Source organism: Macaca thibetana, chromosome 10, assembly GCF_024542745.1.
Source record: "Macaca thibetana thibetana isolate TM-01 chromosome 10, ASM2454274v1, whole genome shotgun sequence".
Classification (NCBI taxonomy): Eukaryota; Metazoa; Chordata; class Mammalia; order Primates; family Cercopithecidae; genus Macaca; species Macaca thibetana.
Window position 1 is genome coordinate 19728150 of NC_065587.1, and position 25511 is coordinate 19753660.

Sequence of the window (25511 nt, forward strand, 5' to 3'; positions counted from 1 at the left end):
CATTGGTCCCGCTGCACCGGGCCTGCTGGGTTCCGCTTCCGTTCCACTGCTCAGCTGCCGCCTCGTGGGGCCACCAAGGGCAGGCATCCCAGGGGCTTTGTCTGACTGGACTGGGCCAGTGCAGAATGGGGGTTCTGGAAGGGCTGTTCGGGATGCTGGGCTTCCTGGGGGTGGCCCTGGGGGGCTCCCCTGCCCTCCACTGGTACAGGACCTCCTGCCACTTGACCAAGCCCGTCCCTGGCAACCCACTGGGGTCCCTGAGCTTCCTGGCCAAGGATGCTCAGGGACTGACCCTGATCCATGCCCGCTGGGATGCGCATAGGAGGCTGCAGGCATGTAGCTGGGAAGATGAGCCGGAGCTCACTGCAGCCTACGGTGCCCTCTGTTCTCATGACACTGCCCGGAGCTCCTTCATCCACGCCCCTGGACCTGAGCTGCAGAGAGCACTGGCCACTCTTCTGAGTCAGTGGGAGGCATGCCGAGGGCCTGAGGAGAGTCCAGCAGGGGCTAGGAAGAAGCGAGCAGCAGGGCAGAGTGGAGTCCCTGGTGGAGGGCACCAGCGAGAGAAGAGAGGATGGATCATGCCTGGCACACTGTGGTGTGGAGTTGGAGACTCTGCTGGGAACTCCTCAGAGCTGGGTGAGCCATAAGGGGTGTGTGGGCTGGGGGTTCTGATCAGGGAGGCAAGGTTTCTTTAGCCCCAGCCCTTACTCTCCTAGGCTGTGTGTCCGTGGGAGAGTGACTTGACCGTGGTGAACCCCAATTTCCTTATCTATAAAGTGAGGGTAATCACAAATCTCCTCATGGGGTGCTTAAATGAGGTCATGGTTGGGGAAGGTCTTATTCAAACCTGGGAGTCCTCATTAAATACCATCCAAGGGACTGGGCAGACTGGGGGAGCATCCAGGCTCAACTGAGCCAAAAAGTCATTACCCTGGAGGAGGCTTCGTGGGCACGGGGTTCCCAGTGGAATGGATGCTGAGACCAAAGGCTGGCTTCAAATCCCAACTCAGCACATACAAGCTGAGCAAGTCACTTCCCCTCTCTGAGCCTGTTTCCTCACCTGTAAAGGTGATACCTCCCTTTCAGGGCTGGCTGTGAGCCTGGATATGGGAAGTGCCAGGCATGTGGAAAATGCTTAGTAAAGAGTGCTATTGCTTAGATGGTAATAAACATAGACGAATTTCTTACACTTTCAGTACAGATGTCTGTGCATTTGTGTGCAGGGTTGGGGGAGGATGTGGCACCTGAGTCAGAGCAGGTTGGCATCCTGGCAACACCTCCTTATGCCAATGAGAAAGGTTGCACCCTGCCTGTTTGCCATTTCGTCATACACACATTCATAATTTTGGATTTTATTTGGGGTGCGGGCTTGGGAACTCTGGAGGCAGACTCCAGTTCCCCCGAGGAAGACCTTTCCATGTATTTTTGGGTGGCCTGCCTGGCATTTAGAGTTGCCCAACAGGGGCTGCAGCTTGGGTTCTCTTTTCCAACTTTGAAACTCTGAGAGTCCCACAGAAGGGAGAGTGACTGGTCTGAGGACCCCCATGGCATTTGTGTCAGGGCTGGGATGAGAACCAGGTCTCTACCCTCTTGCTACCAGGGGAGCATAGCTGGTGCGTGATGCTTAGGACCCTGCTGAGCTGGTGCCCCCTCCCCTCCCTGCAGGGGTCTTCCAGGGACCTGATCTCTGTTGCCGGGAACATGACCACTGCCCACAGAACATCTCACCCTTGCAGTACAACTATGGGATCCGAAACTACCGATTCCACACCATCTCCCACTGTGACTGTGACACCAGGTTGGTGGCAGGCAGCGAGGGCACAGAGCTCAGGGACAGGGCAGAGTTACCCAGTCCCTGGGTAACTAGACATTGGGATTGCAGAGGATCTTAAAGGTCAGCCAGCTTGGACCCCACAGTGCAGGTAGGAAAGCTGAGGCCAGAGAGAAGGGACGCTTGGACCCCAAACCACCCAGCTGGTAGTGGCAGGGTGGGCTGGGGGAGGAGTCAGACAGCCCTCCATGCCCCACGGTCCTGAGTATCTGCTCTGGGCAGGTTCCAGCAATGCCTGCAGAACCAGCGCGACTCCATCTCCGACATCGTGGGCGTGGCCTTCTTCAACGTGCTGGAGATCCCCTGCTTTGTGCTGGAGGAGCAGGAGGCGTGTGTGGCGTGGTACTGGTGGGGCGGGTATGTGGCCACCCCCTTGAGTCCCTTTCCAGACAGAGAGGGATCCCAGGCTCCAAACCTGGTGAGGGAGACCTATCTGTCTGTCTGTCTTCCAGGGAATGATGTCCCATTCTGTATGTCCTCTCCTGAGGGCCCGGGATGCAGACCCTTCTTGGGTGTCCCCCACAACCCAGTGGGATGGGGGATGGGACCGGCAGGGGATTGGTCTCCGTGGAGATGACCCTGGGGGCTTCTGGGAGGGGGGATTTCTAGTCACCAATTGCCACCAACTGCCATCCCCCAGGTGTAGGACATATGGCACAGTGCCCCTCGCTCGCCTTCAGCCCAGGACCTTCTACAATGCCTCCTGGAGCTCCTGGGCCACCTCCCCAACTCCCAGCTCCCAGAGCCCAGCCCCTCCCAAGCCTCGACAGAAGCAGCACCTTCAGAAGTGGCCACCACAGCAGAAAGGGTCCAAGCGCCCCAGCAAAGCCAACACCACAGTCCTCCAGGACCCTATGGTCTCTCCCAGGCTTGATGTGGCCCCCACAGGCCTCCAGGGCCCACAGGGTGGCCTAAAACCTCAGGGTGAGCTCAGAACCTAAGCTTGGGGGTTCCTGACTTGAGGGGGTATCCCTGCCTCTGTTTGGGGGTAGCCATGTGTTGCCTCTTTTCCTGCCCCAGTTTCCTCCTGGGATCTCCCAACCTCTCCCATCAAATCGCACTGCAGCACTGGATTTTCATAATCCACAAATGTGACCACATCACGCCCCACTGTGCACCCACCACCACTCCTCATCTCGGCCAATGATGTCCCGACACCCGGAGGCCCTCAAGCCTTGGCCCCGCAGACCCTACCCCCTTTCAAAACTCTAGTTTCACGAACTTCACTTGGTTCCTCAAAAGCACGAGGCTCTCCTACCACGAGGCCTTTGCACATGCTGTTCCTCCTCTCCTCCTCTTCTCTCCCAGCCTCAGTTTAGCAGCCTCTGCCTCCTGGAAGCCTTTCTTGACTAACATCAGTATTCTGGGCGTCCCCCATGGCAGTACTACTGTTTGGGGACTTGGCGTTAGGGAGGCACTCCCACAAGGGCAGCACACTGAGGGCACAGAGACTCTCAGAAGGCATGAAATGGAAGGAGGCTGTGTGTGTGACTGAGCACATGTGCTGGCATTTCTCCTGGATGGCGCAGGCATTGGTGGGGCCTCCCTGGTGGACTGGGCTCCCATCAACACCACACCCACCCCTCAGGTGCCCGCCGGGTCTGCCGCAGCTTCCGCCGCCACCTGGACCAGTGTGAGCACCAGATTGGACCCCAGGAAATCAAGTTCCAGCTGCTCAACAGCGCCCAAGAGCCCCTCTTCCACTGCAACTGCACGCGCCGGTGAGGCCCCTTTGAACCCCTGTGGGGTGGGCTGCCTGCTGCCAGGCATGGGAAGGGGCCCCTGGCTGGCAAGGCCCTACCCCGGCCTGAGCCTGCCTCTGTTCTCAGTCTGGCACGCTTCCTGAGGCTCCACAGCCCATCCGAGGTTACCAACATGCTTTGGGAGCTGCTGGGCACAACCTGCTTCAAGCTGGCCCCTCCACTGGACTGTGTGGAAGGCAAAGAGTAAGTGATGTCAGAGCCAGGAGGGATGGGGGGCTTTTCTCAAGGGATAGGTTGCCTGTACCCACTTTGGGTGTTTGGGCCAAGGGGGTAAGGGAAGGGATCGGGAGACCTCTGAGCTCCCAGCCATAGCCTCATCCCTCTACCCCCTGCTGCCCCAGGTCCAGCGCTGCAGTTGGCCTCTGTGGGTTGCATCTTGGCTATGTCATTTGATTCCCACGTGACCTTGGCAATTGGTTCACCTTTCCAAGTTTTCACGTCTTTGTCTGTAAAATGGTCGTAGGAACCAAGGAAATGGCAGGATGCACGTAGGTCAATCCCTGCCTGGCACACAGCAAAATGTGTACTTAACTCACTCCTAATCCACAATCTCATTTGGTCTTGAACTCCTGGACTCAAGCGATCCTCCCACCTCAGCCTCCTAAAGTGCCGGGGTTACAGGCGTGAGCCACGGTGCCCTGCTTTCATTTGGATTCTGATTCTCAAAGCCAGTTCCTTCTTAACTTTCCTATTTCATAGATGAGGAAACTGAGGCTTCTGGCTCAGGTTTCCACAGCCAGCTAGTGGCAGATCCCAGGCCTCCAGGTACCAGCGTGGTTTATTATACCCTTTCTCCGTGAAACTCACCCCTCTCTGCCTTGCTGGTGACTCTGGCTCCAGCCCTCTCTCTCTCTGGGCCTCAGCCCCCCTGTCTGCAGAGTAGGGTGGGATCCTTGTCAGCCCTGATCATCTGCCCCACTTTTCTCTCCTTACAGCTGTTCCAGAGACCCTAGGGCCATCAAGGTGTCAGCCCGGCACTTGCGGAGGCTTCAGCAGAGGCTACGCCAGCTCCAGCATAAAGGCACAGACGAGAGGCAGGCATGGCCTTCCGAGCCCCTGAGAGGCCCCGTGTCATTCTACAACCAGTGCCTGCAGCTAACCCAGGCAGCCAGGAGACCCAACGGGCAGCAGAAATCCTGGAGCCAGTGACCTCAGTTTCAGCTTTCCTGGGTACCAGCCTGGACCTTGCCCGTGGCTTTGCCAGGCGCTAGGAATCTCAGCCTTCCCTCCATAGGTTAGACTGAAGCATGGCAGAGGCTGTTGTGGACAATCAAGAGGCTGAATGAGGGGATCTCAAGGCCCAAATGCTGGAGCACATTATGACACAACTCTTCTCTGCCTGGATGTGGTGTTCAGGAAGCTCATTCAGATGCCCTAGGCTTTGGTGACTGCTGCAATGTGAAGTTCCCATACAGATGGGAATGGGGAAAGGGTAACTTATTGCAGCAGACCCAGGCACTACCAGGAGGAGGTACATGTATGCCCATGTTGCAAAAATAATACATGCCTCAAAAACCTGCCTAGGGGAGCCCCAGTGCCTGGGTGCTGTGGCCTGGGGTAGCAGATGGGAAGTTAGGATGTCACAGAAATGTCTGTGTCTGAATCCAGAATCGGGGTGGGTGTTGGAGAGGGCTTTCAGCTCCCTCCTTCCAGGGGGGCCCCTTCTTTTAACAGCTGCTGCGCCCTTCCTGGCGCAGCCCTAAACCTAAATTCAAATCTCCTCCATGCCCTTGAGCAAAGGACCTCCCTCTTGCACTCTAAGCCTTAGTTTCCTCCCCTGAAAAAAGGGGGTGTCTAAACAGGATCTACCTCATAGGGTTGTTGAGGACTAAGTGAACCAATACATATACAGTGCTTAGCACTTAGTAAGTATTCCCTCCCCGCGACACCTGGCTGAACTATGGTTTGTTGTCTGATCTTGAGAGGTTGATATAACCTCTTAAAAGCCTCAGTTTGCTTACCTGTGAAATAGGTCTAAGAACAGCACTGATCCCACAGGGTTGCAGTGCAAACTAAAGGAGATGGCATGTGTAATATATACAACTGGTGCCTGGTAAATATCGGTTCTGTCATTCCCTCACCTCTTTAGTCCCTGCCTCTGTCTACCCCCATCCCAAGACTACTAACAAGTAGGAAAGAGCCGAGAGTGAGGCTGGAGAATTTAATTCCTAACGGATGACCTCCAGGATTGGGAAATCTGCCAGAGCTCCCCCATTATCCCAGATGGGGGCCTGGGCGGGGCTTTGCTGATTGTCACAGTTGAGGTGCCAGGACTGAGCTTTGGGGGACCCCAGTTGTCCACCCCTGGCCAGGATAGAGAGGCAGGTGCAGATACAGCTAGAGGAGCAGCAGGAGAGAGGCAGGTGGGCTTGCAAAAGATTGAGGCAGAACGGTGGTCACCTTGGCCCATCTGCCTGCCCCACCCTCAGGGCCCCAGGCCCCCTTCCTCCAGCCCCAGATGACCCTGAGGACTGGGAGACAGGCTGTTGGGGGCCAGGACCTCCCGATCAGGTCCCCAGGAGCCACCACCACCAGGGTTTACAGTCTCTAGGCGCAAAGCGGGCAGCAGGCCCAGGCTTCGAGGCACAGCTGGTGGGAAGGCCCAGGGGCCAGGCAACCCAGAGGGCCCCTCTTCACTACTGCCCCGGCTGCTGCTCCCGTCAGGAGCCACCCGGGACAGGCGGCGGCTCTGGGGTGAGGGGCTACGGCTGGCACCACGGCGTTCACGGGATGAGGGCCGTAGGGCAAGACCAGGGAACCTGGTCAGTCCCGGGCTGCGGCTGCGGTGTCGCTTGGACTTGCCAGGACTGGGGCTGCGGGATTTGGGTGCAAGGAGCTCCAGCGTGCTGTCATCCTCTCCCTCTGAGCTGGTGCCTGAGCTGTCTGTGCTGCTGCTGGCCAACTCCGAGGAAGGCAGCGAGATCTGGGGGAAATGCTGGTCACTGGGGCACCCTGCTCCCCAACCCAGCCACTGAGGCCTGACCTCCCGAGATCTAGCTCTCTCGTTGGCAGATCTTGGGAGGTCAGTTTATTTGTCTGAGCTCAAGGAGCAGAAGGTAAGGGCTGTGGCATTTGACAAAAGTCTTTAGGCACCCCCAGCCCAGCAGTCTGGCCTACTTACCTGGAAGGGTTCAGTGACGCCGATGAGGATGCTGTGGTTGTGGCTGTAGTAGCCCAGGATGAAGTCTCCGTGGCCCTTGGGCAGTGATTCCTCACTGAATGTTACCTGGTGGGCCCAGGGGTATAAGCCTAAGTTGGGGGTCAGGGAGGCCACCTGAGAGACCCCAAGGCGAGTCCTGAGGTCCCAAAGGCAACAGGGACTTCCCCTGACTCTTGCTCCTTTTAAGTACCTGGTAGGTATTCCCGTCCACATCTTCATGTTTGGCCCAGACATAAGCCACATAGTCCTTGCAATGGCGGAAACCCACCTGGGGGATCAGTGTTGTGGAATCAGTGTTGTGACCCTATAATGTCTGATCCCAGCAGTCTCCCAGTGTGGCATCAAGATTTGGACAAGCCAGTGACCCCACCATGCTGTTCAGCCGCTCCTCCAGGCCCCTTGCTTCCCTGAGTCGCTGATCGCCACTGCCCCTCTCACCCGGTACAAGCCGATCCAGTCCCAGGAGCTGCGGGCGAACACTGTTTCCATGCGGTACCTCGCCACCGCCTGCTCGGGCCGCACCCACTCATCTGCCACCTCCAGCCGCACCAGTGGCATGTCGTCCCTGAAGGCAAACTGTCCAGGCAAGGCAGGGGCAGGGGCCACATCAGGGGAGACCCTCTAGTATCCCACACACTTAGGGCTGTTGGGTCTTAGCACAAATTGCCTGAGACAAAGGGCCACTTTACAGACTGGGAAACTGAGGCAGAACAGGTCTAGTATAAATACCAAGCCCTGTGCTGCCTCCCAGCCCAGGGCTCCTTCTGCCCACAGCCTCCTTAGGGAGTGAGTGAGAACACAGCTTTGAAGCTAGTAGATCCTGGATTTGGCTCTGGCTCTGCGTTGACAGGCTGGGTGAGTTCCTCAGCCTCTCTGAATGCTAGGGCCCTCATCTGTAAACTCAGAGACTCTTTTTTTTTTTCTTTTTCTGAGACGGAGTCTGGCTCTGTCACCCAGGCTGGAGTGCAGTGGTGTGATCTCGGCTCACTGCAATCCCTTCAAGTGATTCTCCTGTCTCAGCCTCCCTAGTAGCTTGGACTACAGGCACCGCCACCATGCCTGGTTAATTTTCATATTTTTAGTAGAGGTGGGGTTTCACTGTGTTGGCCAGGCTGTTCTTGAACTCCTGACCTCAAATGATCCACCCACCTCAGCCTCCCAAAGTGCTGTTATAGGCATGAGCCACCGTGCCCGGCCAAACTCAGAGACTCTTATTTTACTCTTGGAGTTGTTCAGCAGATTCAGTGAGATACCATTTGCAAAGCATCCCATAAATTTCCCAGTATACCAGTAAGTGTTCAATAAATGATTTATCTCTATGCTAGCAAGGAAGACCAGTAAAATCCTATGATGCACTAGGTATTTGGGGTAAGCTGAATATTCCTGAGCAGGCAAGAAGAGCTCTGAGTGGGAGGACGGAGACCTCAGTCCACTTCCAGGCTCTACCACTAACTCGCTATGTGACCTCAGGGCAGGCTCTAACCATCCCAAGGTTCAGTTTCTCCAACTGAGTCTAAGTACTAAGTGGCTACTATTACCTTGTCGTCAGTCCATGAAGGAAAGTTATAACCATGAATATCCTTTCCCCAAGGTCAACCCAGACCCACCAGGGGTACCACCTGAATGGGTGGAGCTGCTGAGGTGGCAGGCTGCCAGGATATTGGCCCCACCTCTGTCCCTCAGGGAAGGGCTCAGTTGGTGCCAATTCCAGATCTTTGTCTGATCCCCTGTTTACCTAGTTTCAGGTTTCCCTCCCTCAGCTTCCGAGCCAAGCTGTTCCAGAAGTAACTGGCACATTCTTTCCCTATTCCTGTGTTCCTAACAGCAGGGGCAGGCAAGGGTAGACCTTTGAAAAAGCCCTCCAAGGACTTGCAGCGTCAAAACCCCTACTGAGCCCTATTCTGACTGCATTGCCTTGGGTAAAAGATTTAAGTTCTCTGAGCCTCAGTTTCCCTCATCAGTAAAACAGAGAGGAGAACTGGGACATCTCAGGGCCTACTGAGGCATTCAAAGGGATGACATATGTAAAGTACACGACATAGGCCTGGCATGTAGTAGGTACTCATTCAATGGTAATTTTTTTTTTTTTTTTTTTTTTGAGATGGAGTCTTGCTTTGTCACCCAGGCTGGAGTGCAGTGGCACGGTCTCAGCTCACTGCAACCTCCGCCTCCCGGGTCCTCGCCATTTTCCTGCCTCAGCCTCCCAAGTAACTGGGACTATAGGTGTCCGCCACCATGCCCAGCTAATTTTTTTTGTATTTTTAGTAGAGACAGGGTTTCACTATGTTGGCCAGGCTGGTCTGGAACTCCTGACCTAGTGATCCATCTGCCTTAGCCTCCCAAAGTGCTGGGATTACAGGCGTGAGCCACTGCACCTGGCTGGGAAATGTTTTTAAAGGGACACAGTCCTGGAGGAGGCGGGAAGGACACGGTGGGGTTCAAAAGAAGTGATTTTCCAGGCGAGGTCCCTGATTGTGGGTTAAATCTTCATGCCCGACCCTTTTGCCAGAGGTCATGGCAGGCCAAGCGTGGGGATATTTCCATTCCTAGCTAAAGATATCGGCCAATGTCCCACTGACTGGCCATGTGACAAAGTTACCAGGAAAAACATTTTCTGGCCTACCGGGCTCCCTCTTATCAGATCAAGAGACTCGAAGAGCCCAGAGTTGGGTTTCAGGGCTGAAAAGATGGGATCTACCCTGCCCTGCCACTGCAGAGCCTGTATATGGTTTGGGGCATGTGCCTACCCCACGAGGAGCCTCAGATCCCACCAGAGAAAAAAAGAGAGTTGGACTACATGGTCTCACAGGTCTGGTTCTGAGATTCTAGAATTTCCCCTTTTGATGTCAGCAACCAGGAACCTCAATCCTAAATATAATACTAAATTATAGTAACTACTTAGAGTTTAGCTTTGTATTTTTTTATATCTTTGCTCTCCCTCCCCATCACTACACATTCTCATAATGCTTGGCATATGGTAAGACAGTAAGTACTCAGTAAATAATGAATGAATGAATATGAATGAATGTTACATGGAGTTTGATTTTGCTGGTCTTATTATATATGCGAATTTTTATATCTTATTTGTTATTTTTAAGACACTAGTAGTGAAAACTACGATGTATATGTGATTTTTTTTTTTTTTTTTTTTTTTTTTTTTGAGACGGAGTCTCGCTCTGTCGCCCAGGCTGGAGTGCAGTGGCCGGATCTCAGCTCACTGCAAGCTCCGCCTCCCGGGTTCACGCCATTCTCCTGTCTCAGCCTCCTGAGTAGCTGGGACAACAGGTGCCTGCCACCGCACCTGGCTAATTTTGCCTAGGTTGAAGTGTAGTGGTATGATCACAGCTCACAGCAGCCTAGATATTCCAAGCTCCAGTGATCTTCCCACCTCAGCCTCATAAATAGCTGGGAATACAGGTGTGCACCACCTAGCTAAATTTTATTTTTTCCCTGAGACACAGTCTTGCTCATGTCACCCAGGTTGGATTGCACTGGCACGATACTGGCTCACTGCAACCTCTGCCTCCCAGGTTCAAGTGATTCTTGTGCCTCAGCCTCCCAAGCAACCGGGATTACAGGCATTCACCACCACGCCCGGCTAATTTTTGTATTTTTAGTAGAGATGGGTTTCACCATGTTGGCCAGGCTGTTCGCAAACTCCTGGCCTCATGTGATCAGCTCACATCGGCCTTCCAAAGTGCTGGGATTACAGGCGTGAGCCACCATGCCCGGCCTTTTTTTGATTTTTTTTTTTAGAGATGTCTTATTGTCTTGCCCAGGCCAGTCTTGAACTCCTGAGCTCAAGCGATCCTTCTATCTCAGCCTCCCAAAGTGTTGAGATTACAGGTGTGAGCCACTGTGCCAGCCTGTAAGTGAATTTTAAGATAAATTGCTCTAAACCTTTCTCAGAAGACAGGAGTTAGAGATTAGTAGAAAAGGCATGGGCTCTAAGGCTGGGTGTGGTGGCTCACACCTTGTAATCTCAGCTCTTTGGGAGCCAAGGTGGGCGGATCACCTGAGGTCAGGAGTTCGAGACCAGCCTGGCCAACATGGCAAAAACCCATCTTTACTAAATACAAAAATTAGCCAGGCGTGGTGGCAGGCACCTGTAATCCCAGTTACTCAGGAGGCTGAGGCAGGAGAATCACTTGAACCCAGGAGGTAGAGGTTGCAGTGAGCCAAGACCACACCACTGTACTCCAGCCTGGGCGACAGAGTGAGACTCCATTTAAAAATAAAATAAAATAAAATAAGGCGCCGGGCGCAGTGGCTCATGTCTGTAATCATAACACTTTGGGAGGCTGAGGTGGATCACCTGAGGTCAGGAGTTCAAGACCAGCCTGGCCAATTTGGTGAAACCTTGTCTCTATTACAATACAAAAATCAGCTGGGCATGACGGCAGGTGCCTGTAATCCCAGCTACTTGGGAGGCTGAGACGGCAGAATCGCTTAGACCCAGGAGATGGTGGTTGCAGTGTGCTGAGATTGTGCCACTGCACTCCAACCTGGGGTGGCTGAGCAAGACTCCATCTCAAAAAAAAAAAAAGTTGGCTGGGCACGGTAGCTCACGCCTGTAATCCCAGCACTTTGGGAGGCCGAGGTGGGTGGATCACGAGATCAGGAGTTCAAGACCAGCCTGGCCAACATGGCGAAACCCTGTCTCTACTAAAAATACAAAAATTGGCTGGGCGTGGTGGCGGGTGATGTAATCCCAGCTACTCGGGAGGCTGAGGCAGGAGAATCACTTGAACCCGGGAGGTGGAGCTTGCAGTGAGCCAAGATTGTGCCACTGTACTCCAGCCTGGGTGACAGAGCGAGACTCTGTCTCAAAAAAAAAAAATAAAGAAAAGAAAAGGCATGGACTCTGAAACCAAACTCACTTGGATTCAAATCCTAACTGTTTCTCTTACTAGCTGTGTGACCCTGGGCAAGTGATGCCATGTGTCTGAGCCTCAGCTTCCTCATCTGAAAATGGAGATCGCAACCCCATTCCCACTCTGTTACAACAAATGGATGCTGCTGAGGGCAGGTACAAGGGGTTATACAAAGGGTAATGGTGAGGGGCAGTGGTGTGCCAAGTTGGGTCTGGGGATATTATGCAGGGAAGATGAGGCCAGAACTCACCTGCAGGAGGAACTGGGCAGCCACAGGCTTATGGTCGCTGACTGTGTATTCCATGTGGCTGCGGTAGCTGTGCTGCGTCACCTGGAGTCGGTGGCTCTTCCGTCCTGAGGGGCTGGGACCCCCACCTGGAGCCTTGACCTTCCACAGGATACGGTCTGTCCAAGCTGGCTTCCGTTTCTTGGCACTGCAGTGAGCAGGGGTACCCCAAGTTTCAGGGGCTGGGGATCAAGGCACAACCCTCCACCTTGCCTCCTGCCCCTCTTCCCAAAGTCTCCCTTTTTGAGAAGACCTCAGCTCACTTCCCCATCCCTCCTCGGACTGAGCTCACCTGGTGTCGTATTTGTTGGTACCCACATCAAACTTGAAGGTGGGAGCGAAGTTGAGGGGCCCCTCCTGAAAGCCCTTCAGAATGGGCCAGGTGTTCTTGGCCATGTTGAGCTGTGGGGGGTCCAGGAGAGCAGATTGGACAACAGCTTGGGCTCTGCTGTGCCGAGGAGGGGTGGGGTAGGTGAGGACAGGGACCATAGCCTAAGGTACAGGCATGTCCTGGGACATGCTCTGGCAACCCGAAGGCTGCCAGGTGCATGGTCACGCCACCCTTGTTACCCTAGGGAGGCAGGGTCGGGTGGCTCATGGGCGGGGCTTAGCTCTGTGTGCTTCTGGGGACAAGGACCCCACCTGGTCCTTCTCCCAGAGCTGATGGAGCTGGTCACTGTCGATGGCAAACTTGACAAAGTGCAGGTCGTAGCTCTCAATGCGGAAGTTCAGGTCCCCAAACCAGAATACGAGGCTGTTTGGGGTGGGGGATGGTGGAGAAGTGGGGGGCAGTGGGGGGTGTCAACGGGTCCATGGGGGATAAGGGCTCAGCCCAGATCTTTCCAGGCCCCATCCAACCCGAGGGGATGTAGTGAGTGGGTGATTAGTGCCAGAGCCTCCAGCCTGCCAAAGAGCAGAGGAAGATCGGGGGACCCGTCTACAGGAAATTAGGTTCTGACCTTCAGCAAGGCCCTGCCCCTCAGCAAAGCTCCACCCCATAGGCTCCGCCCCTCCCCAGCCAACTGTTCTCTGCTTTCATGTTCCTACAAGTAGTCTGGGTGGGCACTCACCCCCATAGGCCCCGCCTCTCTCCATAAGCCCCACCTAAGCTGGTACAAAAACCCCCATCACTAGCCCCACCCAAGCTCCATTTGGCCCCACCCCAGCCCATACTCATGATCCAGGATGCCCTGTGCGCCTGGCCCTTGGAACTGCTGGAGGCTGAGGATGGTCTGGAAGTTGTCCTTACGCTGCTCCGCCTTGTCCATATGTGCGGGCAAGTGGCAGTTCAGGAAGCAGAGCATGTGCCCGAAGGCTGCCAGGCGCACGCTCACGCCACCCTTGTTACCCTAGGGAGGCAGGGTAGGGTGGCTCATGGGTGGGGCTTAGGCCAGGAGGTGAGGTGGGGGGAGGTTGGGGGGGTGTCGAGAGGAGATGTGGGTGGAAGGTGGGTGGGTCCTAGGGAAATGAGGGACAACACTCAGATACTAGAGGAATAGGATGAGGTATTGGGCGGTTCATGGGGAGGGGTGGGCCGCAGGGTAAAGGGTGGAGGATGGGAAGGGGACCTTTCTGGTGTATGGGGCCAGGGGACTAATCTAAGGCCCCCGTCATGTCCCATCCCCTTCTGGGACAGCTCGAAGGCTCACCCAGTAGCCGCCCAGGCCAGTGCGCGTGCAGTCGGTCTGCACGTCTCGCAGGAAAGGCAGGTGGTAGTACTTGGCGAACAGCAGCAGGATGACACCCTGCATCCTCACCGAACTCACCTGCAGTGGGAGGCCACGCGGCTGGGGGACAGAACACGACTCCCCCGCCCTCGCGCCCACCTTCAGGTCTGCTCCTCCACCCACCCATGTCACGGACCCGGCCACAGAGGCCCAGCGGGCCCCACAGTGAGCCAGGGTACAGCTGGAGCCAGGAATTCAGCAGGGTCTCTGCCGTCCAGGGGGTGAGGGGTGCGTTACCAGCACGAAGTTGAAGGGCGCCAGCGCATCCATGAACAGCTCACTCCACTGGTCCGTGAAGAGGGCGTCCTTGAGTCGCTTGTTGAGCATGGAGTTCACTTCCTGCAACCTGGAGGGATGGGGGCGGGGTGGCCATGGGATTAGAGAGGCACCCTGGAAGCCCCTGCCATGGGTGGAGAGCCTGGAAGGCCCGAGGGGCTCAGGAGGGGGTCCGCATGCCCTGCCACCTCACCCTATGGCGATCATGTCTGCACCACCGCTGTCGTCGCCACCGCCCAGGTGGAGGAGGGATGTGACATCGTCTGGGGGCATGGCGGTGCCCACGTTCCATGTGACCACAGTGATCCTGCAGGCAGGGGCATATGAGGGTGTAGTCCTGGCACCACTCCCTCACCCTCAAGCTTCCTTTCACAGGACTCCCTGGGGAACTAAATGGAGGCAGGTGTGGGCCAAAGCCCTAAGAAGGACCCACAGGAGACCCCGCATCTTGTCCCCCTGCCACATTCTCCCTGGGGAGGTCAACTGAGAGGTGGCAAGTTCCTTAGGAGGGGATGCTGTCTTCTGAGAGTTTCAGAGACAGGGAGCCCAGCAAGCCCCTCCCCAAAGACTCTTCCTCAGAGAGGGAAGCTGAAGTAGAGCAGGCCATCCCCCCTGGAAGAATGGCTAACCTCAGAGCTAAGCCCAGCCACCTTTCTTGGGAGAGGGCTCTCTCACCGGAAGCCGGGGTCGCTCCTGCAGGTGGGCTGAGCTGACCAAGGGGAGGATGACAGGGCGGACGTAGAAGAGGAGGTGGTGACTGGGACTGGGGCTTCTTGGGCCTGAAGGTTGGGGCTCAGGCACCTGCCAGGCCCTGTACTCTGGGTGCCAAGCCTTGGGAGGGCCATGTCAGGGGCTGGGGGAACACAGGGAGAGCGGTTGGGGGAGCGGCTTGGGGAACGGCTGGGTGATCGGGGTGGCTTGGGCAGAGGTGGGGGCACAGTCTGGCCTGAGGGGGCCCCAGGCCGGAAGGTGGGGGACAGAAGTCCAGGGGAGCGGTTGCCAGGCTCTGGAGGACCCTGGCCCGCATCCAAGGGCAAGGTCTGGGGTGGCCGTGGCAAAACAGGATCCTCAGGGCTGCTGTGGAGGGCCTCAGGCCGGGCTCGGAAGGAGGGGGAGAGCCGAGGGTCTGGGGAGGTTTGGATGGAGGGTGGGGAGCCTGTAGGACCAGATGTCTGAGGTGGAGGCTGGAGATGCCCCTCAGAAGCAGGGAGAGGTCTAGGGGCTGGGGCATCCCTCTTTCTAGCTGGTGTCTGTCCCACAGAGGCTGGGCCTGATGCCGTGGATGCTGGAGCCAGGGCCTGTTCCTGAGATGGAGACAGAACTGGACTGGGCACTGGGGAAGGGGTGGAGGGGAGTTCTGGGGGCTGCTCCTCAGAAGCCAGGGCCAGGCTCAGGCCAGAGGCTGCCAGTGTTGGCTTGGGTCCCACGGAGGCAGGTGGCTCCTGCTTCTGGTCTCTGGAGGTTGGGGCCAGACTGGGCCCCAGGGTGGCTGGGGGAGATCTTGGCCCCGCTGAGGGAGACATCACCAGCTGCCCCAGGGACGTTGGAGCCAGAACTGAGCCTGTGGTCGCTGGGGGAGGCTTTGGTCCAGCTGAGGCAGACATCACCAGCTGGCCCACAGATGTTGGGTGGGCAGGAGCTGTTTTCTGCCCTCCAGGGGTACACAGTGGAGCCAGGATTGGTCGGGGAGATGCCAGAGCCAGCCCCGGTCCTTCTGAGGAAGCTGACATAGCTGCCCGTGGCCCTACAGGTGCCAGAGCCAACCTTGGTTCCGAGGGTCCTAGGGCTGCGTTCTTCTTTGCTGGGAGCTGAAAACTTGAGTCCACCTTGTGGAGGACAAGTCAAAGATTCAGAGTGACCCTAACAAGGGCATTGGGCCCCAACTTCCATATAGACCCTGGCAGATTTCATCTAACTAAGAAAGGCACATCTTTCCAAGGAAGTTCTTCCTACTATCTCACCTCAATCTATTCTGCTGCGGGTCAACTTCTGTCTTGGAGGAGATAGGACACAAAATCCTAACCCCTCCTTTAAGTCTGAAACCTCTTTCACAGACGGGGAAACTAAGACCCTGACTCAAATGAGGCAGAGTGTGAACCTGAACCTGATGACTTGCCTTGCCTTCCTGGCTGGTACCCACATCCTGCCCATTCTGGGCAGCTTTCCTGGGCAACCCTCCCACTGCGGTCCCTGAAGCTCCCCCAGCCACGGCTACTGACCTGACATTCCAGGTCTGGGCACACTGGGGGCAGCCTCTTTCTTTTCTTTTTCTATTGCCAAAATATAGACCTATGGGTGCAGCCTGTTAAATACCGCCCCCTTCCTTCATGATGCCCAGAAACCCTCAGTTCTCCACCAGCCCCTAAACATCCAAATCCCTTGGTTACAGCCCTCTCTGTTCTCTTACTCATTCCCAGAGCTCCACTCAGGAGCAAGAGCTGGGAGCTGAGACTGGCTGTGTAGATTCAAAGCCCAGCTCTGGGTGACCTTACGCAAGTATCTCTCTGCCCAGGGCCTCAGTTTCTCTGTTGTAAAATGAAGAGATGGGGTCTAGGGACCCTGGTCACATTATATTCTGGGGAATTTTCGTCTCACATTGTCTGCATTTATGAACCCAACATTTGCTAGAATTCCATCCAGCCCTGTGGAAGAGTCCATCTTCACCAAGTGTGAATCTAGCATTCAGAGCAAGTCCAGGATTCTAAGTTGATCCTGGTGTCACATCTCTCTGTGCCCAGGTTGTGCCCTCTTACATCCTCCACTTTCTCCCTGACCTGAAAGGACAGGCAAGCAGGTATCCTTTTTGTGTCCGGCAGGTGGGAGGGGCAGGGAGTCACGGAATCCCATAGCGACCTCTCCTCCTTCTCCATCTATTCTCTCTATGTCCCCTGTCTCCAGAAGACAGGATAAAGTGTCCTTTGCCAAGGAGGGCAGAAGAAGGTCTATATTTGCCCCAGGGTGGCCCTGGGTAGGGTAACAGGGCCCAGGGAAGCCTTGCCTCTGGAGACGCAGTTCTGTCTCTGTCCCGTATCCTCCTCAGTTCAGAGTACCTAAAACTCCATCTCCGCCTCCCTTCTCAAACTCAGCTCTTTGAGGCTGCATTTTAGGCACCCTCCTTGGCTCCAAGTGTCACACTGTGTGCCGGCTTCCCCCCAACTATCACACCGCCTCCAGCACTAACAACTTAGCCATCCCAGATGTCACAGTTTCAGTCTTCAGTGACAAGCCCCCTCATTTTGCATCGGCTCAGAGAGGAAAAGCAACTTGCCCAAGGTCACACAGCAAAGCTGGAGCTCAGCTGGGTCCTCTGATACCCAGTCCAGGACTCTCCCAAGGGCTTCTGGTGATGGCTAACTTCATCTGTCTCCGGGCATCCTGTCACTGCCCCTCAGCCCCCAGGGTGCTCTCTTTACCTAGCCCCTGCTCACCGAGCACAGGAAAGTATCAGCCCCTCAGTCAGCACCAGGGTGCCTGCAGTGTATGTTGGGGGGGGTGTGGAACCAGGGATCAGGAAAGTGGGGGGGACTGGGTCTCAGGGGTCTTACCTTGGAGGGTGCCCCAGTTTGGGCAACACCCTGGGGCATGGGCAGGGGACCCAGGCCTGCCCGGGTCCCTGGCCTCCTGCTGCCCCTGCTGCTCTGGCCCTCCATGTCTGCAGCCCCCAGCAGCCTGGGCTCCCTCGGGCTCCCGGCTCCAGCTCTACCGCTCCCGGGAACCAGTGATGTCATCAGCCATTTCAACCTGCTGAGAATTTAAAGGCACAGGCTCCCACTTCCAGCCTGGAAGAGGCCAGAGCAAGGTGGCTACCCCCTGGAAATCCTTCAAACTGGTTGCTGAGGCTGGAACAGTCATGGGGTGGGGAGGGGAGAGTGTACCCATCTGCCTGGCCCAGGTCCCAACTGGTAGCATGAAGGAGGCTGTCTGTCTACCCCCACCTTTCTGCTGTAGGCCTCGCCAGCCCTTTGCTCCAGGGACGGGCATTAACACACCTGCGTTAAGGTAGGACAGGTGGTTCAGAGGTCAGCATCCTCTCCAGGGCCTCAGAGACAATTGAGTTCTTGCCCTGATCCTGTGACTTTCCTGAATCCCTGCCAGCTCAGAGCTTGCCCCGGCCCCCACCCTTGCCCCATTTTCAGGTCTTGGTGCCACCACCCCCCACCACTCCTACTGTCAGTCCCAGGCTCTAGCCTTCCCAACCCAGAACCAGACACTCAGGCTCCAGCCACTGCAGCCCTTTCCCACCTCAGGCTTCAGCACTAGCTCCTCCTCTTCTGCAGACACCTAGCTGCCCTCAGATGTCCCCACAGCCAGGCCTGACCCAGCTCGGGTTCTGTCAGTTTTCCTCTCTCCAGTATTCACTGGGTGTGGTTTGGGAGGGGAACTTGCTCAAGGTCACCTGTGGACTGAGAAGGTCTCCTGTGTTTCAGTGAGAAAACTTAGTGACCCTAAGACTAGCACCAGCCCTTTGGGGTATCTGGGGGAAGGGAACTTGGGTGGAGAAGGGCCCTGCAGTGGGGTAAGAGACTGGCAAGAGAGTTAAAAACAGGCCTGAGAACTGCTACAGCCAGGACCCAGCCCAAGGCATAGTCCCCAACAGGCCCACGGGAGTGTTTGTTAACCAACATGGAGCATCTGCATGGGCCTGTGCAGTCTCCTACACAAAGGCAGATGCCTCTCTTTCCTCTCCTGAAGGCACTTCCTACCTCTGCTTGACTGTCTGTAGGTCTAGTCTGTATTTTCAGGCCAGCATCTCTGCTGGAATTTGCAGGGGCAGAGACTCAGGCCATATTAGGGTGTTGGGGTAGAAAGGTCTTTGGACAGTGACGGTGGACATAGTGACAGTGGTGACGGGGAAGGCGATTGTCGTGGTGGATGTGATGATGTATTTAATTATGATGATGGAAGTAGGGGGCTGGCAGTGGTGGTGGTGAAGGTGGTGGAGGTGATGGTGATGGCAAAGGTAGAGGTGATGATGGTACCAATACTGATAATGGTGTCGTGTTAATGAAAGACATAGTGTTGGAGTTGGAGGTGGCAGTCAGGGAGGATGTGAGAGTAGACCTGGTGGTGATGCTAAGGTTACCAGAAAAAGGAAGATTTGAACTCATCCTGTCTCATCCTCTGACTCCTATTTTACAAATAAGAAAATGGGAGCCCCTGAGCCGGGCCCGGTGGCTCGTGCCGGTAATCCCAGCACTTTCGGAGGCTGAAGTGGGCAGACTACCTGAGGTCAGGAGTTCGAGACCAGCCTGGTCAACATGGCGAAACCCCATCTCCACTAAAAATACAAAAATGAGCTGGGTGTGGTGGTGTATGCCTGTAGTCCCAGTTACTTGGGAGGCTGAGACAGGAGAATTATTTGAACCTGGGAGGTGGAGGTTGCAATGAGCCGAGATTGCACCACTGCATTCCAGCCTGCGCGACAGAGTGAGGCCTGTCTCAAAAAAAAAAAAGAAAGAAAGAAAGAAAAAAGAAAAGAAAAAAGAAAAAGAAAATGGGAGCCCCCAAGACTACCCAGCTTCTGATGTAATCCTGGATGAAATGATGGGCAGATCCAGGCCTCTGGGACCAGTGCTAGGGCTCAGCCATCTAGGGCTGAGACAGGGGCATCGGTGCCCTTTGGAAGCCAGGCAAATGTCATGCAAATGTGTCTGCAGAGGGCTCCTCTGCCTCAGGAGGGCAACCCAGGATTTCCCACCACCCGCTCCCTGAGCTCAGACCTTGCAGGGCACTTTGTTTCTGGCCCTACCACTGACTTACTTGAGGAGGTCACTCTGATTCCCAATTTGTGTAAGGGAGATTAAAACAGCAGACACCTCCTAGGAGTGCTGGTGAAGATTCAACAGGATAATATATATGAAATGTTTAGCATAGAGCCTGGCACAGCAAGCTGTCCATAAAGGTGGCTGCTCTGTATTTATCATCATCATCATCATCACCATCGACTTCAGCCTGCCCATGTGGTGGATGCTGAAACTGAGGCTGAGAGTGGTTACTCTCCTGGGAGGACAAGGAAGGGGCTCTGAGATCTAAGCCTGGCCTTGTCAGGAGAAGGGGGTGGGGGGCGGACCCCAGCTGAAAAGGGAGTGAGTTGGAGCTATATTTGAGCTCCTGGTGTGATGACTAAGGAGGTTGATAACAGGCTCTGGGGCTCAGGGCGGCAGGCTGGGGGCCGCTGTCAGGGAGAACCGCCCCCCTGGAGACGGCTGTCTCCGGAAGCCCTTTCTGGCTCCCTCCTTGCCCTCACTCTTGGTGGGGGAGGAGGGTGGGTGTACTGAGGCAGGGGCCAGGGCTCATCCAGCCCACTCCTGGAAACTCAGTGCTGTCCTTCAGGCTGCGTGGGTCAGGGATAGGAAGGGAGGATGCTAACGATAGACAGAGTATTCCAGTTACTCTCCATAGTAACCCTGTGAGGTTGGTAGTGAGGTCCCCATTGGACAGAGGAAGAAACCGAGGCCCAGGGATTACACAGCGAGTAGAGAGAGGACAGAGCATGGAGCTCCTAGAGAGGCAGTGGATAATTCTCCCCAACAGAGGAGCTGACTGTTGAACCCCTTCTTTGAAGGAGAGTCCGTGTTGCCAAATTGAAGAAGAGAAACGCCCTGGCTGGAAAGAAGAGAGAACAGCAGGTACAAAGCATGGATGGGGAAGGAAGGTTCTGGCTGTGAAAGGATGAGAAATTTGGACATGTGCCCTCCGGCCCTTTGGCTTGGAGTAAACATACCATGAGCAGGGAAGGGAGAGAAGTCTTTTTCCTGTCTTTTTCCTCCTCCTCTTCCTCAGTTCACTTTCCAGGGGCACCCAAGGATGGCAATGGTACTGAGGGTCTGTCCTCCTTCCTTTCTCTCCCTGGTCACCCTGACCCAGGACCACCAGGAGGGAGGTCGTGCTGTGGCTACCATCTGCGAAGGTGTAGAGGGTGATGCAGGATATTGTGGGAAGGTGAAAGTGGGGGTTATCAGGGAGAGCTTCCCTGAGAAGGAAGTATACAGGGCACAAAAGAGCATTTTTTTCTCCCAAGACTTCACTCCAGGGTTTCTTGTTGGTAACAAGTGTCACATGTTATGTCCCCAGCACTTCATTCTCACCCTCTGAGGCAGATGTCATCCTCACTCCCCATTCTGCCACTCAGGAAATGGGCTGGAGGAGGAGGAGTGACTTTCCCAAGGTCACACAGCTGGGGCTGAGCTCAGGCCTCTCTCCTCCTTCTCTTTGGCTCCCCCTCCTCCCAGGCAGCCCAGCACCCGCTGTCAGCTGCTCTGAAGTGAGTGGCTATTTTTATTCTGGTGCGAGGGGATCTCAAGCAGCAGAGCCATGTAGGTTAGAGGCTCTAGGACACCCGGCCTCAGCAGGCCAGGGGAAGGTTCCTGTAGCCACCAGACCCTGCTAAGCTTGCCTCGGGGCTCTCATTTCTTGCAGACTGACCTGCTCTGGGCTCCCATGCCTCCAAAAACTTCTTTATTGGAGCTCAGAACACAGCATAGAGCCAAATAAAGCCCTGGTCATGGTCCTGATCCTCCCTCTTGAACCCTACTCCTGCTGTTGACTGAGCCACTAGTCCAGCTCTTGACTGAGCTCTGACATCACCTTAGAATGAACCCCGACTCTAATCACCCACTGATCTAAGCCTGAATTAGGTTGATCCCAACTTAAGACCTTGGTTCTGGGCCCAGATCAAGCCCTTATCCTACTCTAAGACTGAGTCTTAGTCACAGACTGAATTATAGCCTCAGCTCAGACTAACCTTTTAGACTGACTCTGGAAGAAGAGTCAGACTAACCTTTTAAACCTGACTCTGGTAGAAGATTGAGGCCTAATCTTGGTCAAAGACTGAGTCCTGAGTCTAATCATTGACTGAACTCTGACCATAGACTGAATTCTGACCTTGGATCATGCAATTCTGGTCACACACTGAGCCCTAACGGAAGACTGTGCCCTGAATCTGGTCACAGACTGAGCCCTGAACTTAGTCATTGACTGAGCCATGACCCTGGTCACAGACTGAGCTTGGCTCCTGGTCACAGACTGAAGACTAAGCCCAATCATGGACTGAGCCCTGAATCTAGCCCTAGGCTACAGATTAGTCAACTAAGGGCTGACCTAGACCCTGTCTGAGCCTGACCCTGTCACAGACTAATCCCCAACCTCAGCCCACCCGAGGAAGACTACTGTCCTAAATTACATGCTGCCACATAAGAGGCATGGATTACGGGCAGAGATCTGTCTTGGGAGATCTTGGGCTTCCCATGCTGCTGATGCCACAATGTTCCTGGTACTATTATGGTCACAGTCTCCACCACTCGTTCCACTGGCTGGTTGGTCAATCCTAAGCAGCCCAAGCTGTGGCCTTTAGGGGCCACAGCATCCGGGCTAATGCAGTGAGAGTGGTTTGGTGGCATCTGTCCAGCAAACAACCAGGGCCCATGGGGTACTGGGGTTTGGCTCTGTCAGCAGAAAAAACGACAACTCCATGGGGCGTCTGGCTTCAGTTACTCTGAGGCTCTTACTGGGGTAGGGGTTGGAGTAGAAGGAAACAGGGGGATATGTTCCATTATTTTTGTAAACAAAGTTTACTGTTTGTGTTTAGGTAATTCATGCCTATTATATAAAACACAGAAGGAAAACATTTACCTATAATTTCATCCACCAGGAAATAATCGTTCTGACTTTTTGGACTGTTTCCTTATAGACATTTTTTGGTGGGGGTGTCTAGGCATATATATTTATATATACATGTTGTATATAATATGCATATATATTTATATATATGTATATTTACATATACATGTTATATATTTTATATATATACTTATTTATTTTTTGAGACAGAGTTTCACTCTGTCGTCCAGGCTGGAGTGCAGTGGCATGATCTCGGCTCACTGAAACCTCCACCTCCCATGTCCAAGCAATTCTCCTGCCTCAGCCTCCCGAATAGCTGGGATTACAGACGTGCACCGCCATGCCCAGCTAATTTTTGTATTTTTAGCAGAGACAGGGTTTTGCCATGTTGGCCAGATTGGTCTCGAATTCCTGGCTTCAAGTGATCCACCTGCCTTAGCCTCCCAAGTGCTGGGATTACAGGCGTGAGCCACCAAGACTGGGCCTATACATGCTTTATAAAATTGGTTGGTTACTGTGTTGCCACTACAATGTCCAGCAACACAGTAGGGTTAGGGTTAGGGTTAGGATCCTGTTAAGGTTGCAGCCCATCTCCTTCTTTTTTTTTTTTTTTTTTTTTTTTTGAGACGGAGTCTCACTCTGGCACCCAGGCTGGAGTGCAGTGGCCGGATCTCAGCTCACTGCAAGCTCCGCCTCCCGGGTTCACGCCATTCTCCTGCCTCAGCCTCCCGAGTAGCTGGGACTACAGGTGCCTGCCACCTCGCCCGGCTAAGTTTTTTTGTATTTTTAGTAGAGACGGGGTTTCACTGTGTTAGCCAGGATGGTCTCGATCTCCTGACCTCGTGATCCGCCTGTCTCGGCCTCCCAAAGTGCTGGGATTACAGGCTTGAGCCACCGTGCCCGGCCCCATCTCCTTCTTAACAGGAACTGGAATATGGTGGACCCCACCCACAGCTTCAGGAATGGGTCCCAGTTGGTTAAGCCAGTGAGCAATTCCCATTTCCCCAGGCACATGATTAGATCATGAATGGACTAGTGAGATATAAGGAAATTTTTGCTCAGGGCTTTTGGGAAAGGAAGCTTATTTTCTCTCCTGAGGAGGTTGCCAAAAAAGATGATCTCCCTTCCATTAGATGTAAATGAAGAGCTCAATGGCTCTAGTTATTGCTGGCAGCCATCTTGACACCATGCAGAAAATTGGCCTACTGATAAACTGACATTATGGAAAGCAGAATGGAGAGACACCAGGTTTCGGTGGATCATTAACTGGATCAAACCTCACCTGAAGCCCTACCTGCCATTGGACTTTTTTTTTTTTTTTTTTTTTTTGAGACGGAGTCTCACTCTGTCGCCCAGGCTGGAGTGCAATGGCGCAATCTCGGCTCACTGCAACCTCTGCCACCCGGATTCAAGCAATTCTCCTGCCTCAGCCTCCTGAGTAGCTGGGATTACAGGCACCCACCACTGCGCCTGGCTAATTTTTGTATTTTTTTTTTTTTTTTTTTTGAGACGGAGTCTCGCTCTGTGGCCCAGGCTGGAGTGCAGTGACCGGATCTCAGCTCACTGCAAGCTCCGCCTCCCGGGTTTACGCCATTCTCCTGCCTCAGCCTCCCGAGCAGTTGGGACTACAGGCGCCTGCCACCGCGCCCGGCTAGTTTTTTGTATTTTTTTAGTAGAGACGGGGTTTCACCGTGTTAGCCAGGATGGTCTCGATCTCCTGACCTTGTGATCTGCCCGTCTCGGCCTCCCAAAGTGCTGGGACTACAGGCTTGAGCCACCGCGCCCGGCCTAATTTTTGTATTTTTAGTAGAGACGGGGTTTCGCCATGTTGGCCAGGCTGGTTTGGACCTCCTGACCTTAGGTGATCTGCCCGCCTCAGCCTCCCAAAGTGCTGGGATTACAGGCATGAGTCACCGCACCTGGCCTGGACTTTTAAAATTATTTGAGCCAACAGATTCCATTTATTTATTTATTTATTTAGAGACTGAGTCTCGCTCTGGCACCCAGGCTGGAGTGCAATGGCGCAATATTGGCTCAATGAAACTTCCACCTCCCGGGCTCAAGCAATCTCTTCCTCAGCCTCCTGAGTAGTTGGGATTACAGGTGTGCACCATCATGCCCAGCTAGTTTTTGTATTTTTAGTACAGAGGGGGTTTCACCATGATGGCCAGGCTAGTCTCCAACTCCTGACCTCAAATGATCCACCTGTCTTGGCCTCCCAAAATGCTGAGATTACAGGCATGAGCCACTGGGCCCTGCCCCTTTATTTTTATTATTTTTTGACACAGGGTCTTACATTGCCCAGGCTAGAGTGCAGTCATGCGATCTAGGCTCACTGCATTATTTTTTATTTTTTATAGGAGATGGGGTCTCACTCTGTCTCCCAGGTTGGAGTGCAGTGGCATCATCATAGCTCACTGTAGTCTCCAACTCCTGGGCTCAAGCAATCCTCCCACCTCAGCCTCTGGGGTAGCTGGGACTACAGGCACTGCCATACCTGGCTAGATTTTAAATATGTTTTTTTAGAGATGGGTTCTCACTATGTTGTCCAGGGTAGTTTGGAACTCTTGGCCTCAAGTTATCCTCCTGCCTCAGCCTCTTGAGTAGCTGGGTTTACAGACACAAGCCACCACAACCAGCTCCCTTTATTGTTTAAGCCAGTTTAAATTGGGGTTTCTGTGACTTGCAGCCCACAGCATCACAACTCCCAATTGATATTACTATATTACTGCTTTTGTTGCTTTTTTCTTGCTATTGAATACCATAACCACGAACATTCTCCATGTCTGTCAATCTATGCTGCATCTTTTTTTTTTTTTTTTTGAGATAGAGTCTCACTCGCCCAGGCTGGAGTGCAGGGGTGTGATCTCGGCTCACTGCAACCTCTGCCTCCTGGGTTCAAGAAATTCTCTTGCCTTAGCCTCCCAAGTAGCTGGGATTACAGGCAGCCGCCACCATGCCCGGCTAATTTT

General features: G+C 54.4%; 2 protein-coding genes across 4 annotated transcripts in view; one reads left to right on the top strand and one right to left on the bottom strand.

The window, feature by feature from the left end:
• On the top strand, nucleotides 1–7196 carry PLA2G3 (phospholipase A2 group III). Its single transcript, XM_050806725.1, has 8 exons — nucleotides 1–639; nucleotides 1669–1801; nucleotides 2057–2191; nucleotides 2475–2758; nucleotides 3423–3555; nucleotides 3664–3780; nucleotides 4533–5068; nucleotides 7081–7196. The coding sequence occupies exons 1-7, from the start codon at nucleotides 126–128 to the stop codon at nucleotides 4744–4746; spliced, it is 1530 nt and encodes a 509-aa protein (XP_050662682.1). The 5' UTR covers nucleotides 1–125; the 3' UTR covers nucleotides 4747–5068; nucleotides 7081–7196.
• INPP5J (inositol polyphosphate-5-phosphatase J) overlaps nucleotides 5745–25511 on the bottom strand; it is a 25492-nt gene continuing 5725 nt past the window's right edge. Inside the window, exons 2-16 of one of the 3 annotated variants that reach the window (XR_007729259.1) lie at nucleotides 20645–20822; nucleotides 17466–17664; nucleotides 14596–15746; nucleotides 14114–14227; nucleotides 13882–13990; nucleotides 13567–13683; nucleotides 13091–13266; nucleotides 12560–12671; nucleotides 12210–12319; nucleotides 11882–12065; nucleotides 7196–7333; nucleotides 6948–7025; nucleotides 6719–6823; nucleotides 5961–6520; nucleotides 5745–5922 (exon numbers count right to left, since the gene is read on the bottom strand). Coding sequence is in view for 2 of the 3 variants with exons in the window: in XM_050806693.1 (XP_050662650.1) it covers nucleotides 6023–6520; nucleotides 6719–6823; nucleotides 6948–7025; nucleotides 7196–7333; nucleotides 11882–12065; nucleotides 12210–12319; nucleotides 12560–12671; nucleotides 13091–13266; nucleotides 13567–13683; nucleotides 13882–13990; nucleotides 14114–14227; nucleotides 14596–15746; nucleotides 17466–17648 (3075 nt within the window). In the remaining variant the exon portion in view is untranslated. Of the gene's footprint in view, nucleotides 6521–6718; nucleotides 6824–6947; nucleotides 7026–7195; nucleotides 7334–11881; nucleotides 12066–12209; nucleotides 12320–12559; nucleotides 12672–13090; nucleotides 13267–13566; nucleotides 13684–13881; nucleotides 13991–14113; nucleotides 14228–14595; nucleotides 15747–17465; nucleotides 17665–20644; nucleotides 20823–25511 lie in introns of those variants that run through there. The other 2 variants (XM_050806693.1, XM_050806694.1) reach the window with 2 other exon arrangements.

What these genes read in the sequence shown, in the direction of transcription:
- PLA2G3 (XM_050806725.1), top strand. Translation starts at nt 126, where the DNA reads ATGGGGGTTCTGGAAGGGCTGTTCGGGATGCTGGGCTTCCTGGGGGTG. An exon ending in CACTGTGACTGTGACACCAG is followed by an intron (nt 1,802 to 2,056) that starts GTTGGTGGCAGG and finishes TGCTCTGGGCAG; the next exon opens with GTTCCAGCAATGCCTGCAGA. An exon ending in CACTGCAACTGCACGCGCCG is followed by an intron (nt 3,556 to 3,663) that starts GTGAGGCCCCTT and finishes CTCTGTTCTCAG; the next exon opens with TCTGGCACGCTTCCTGAGGC.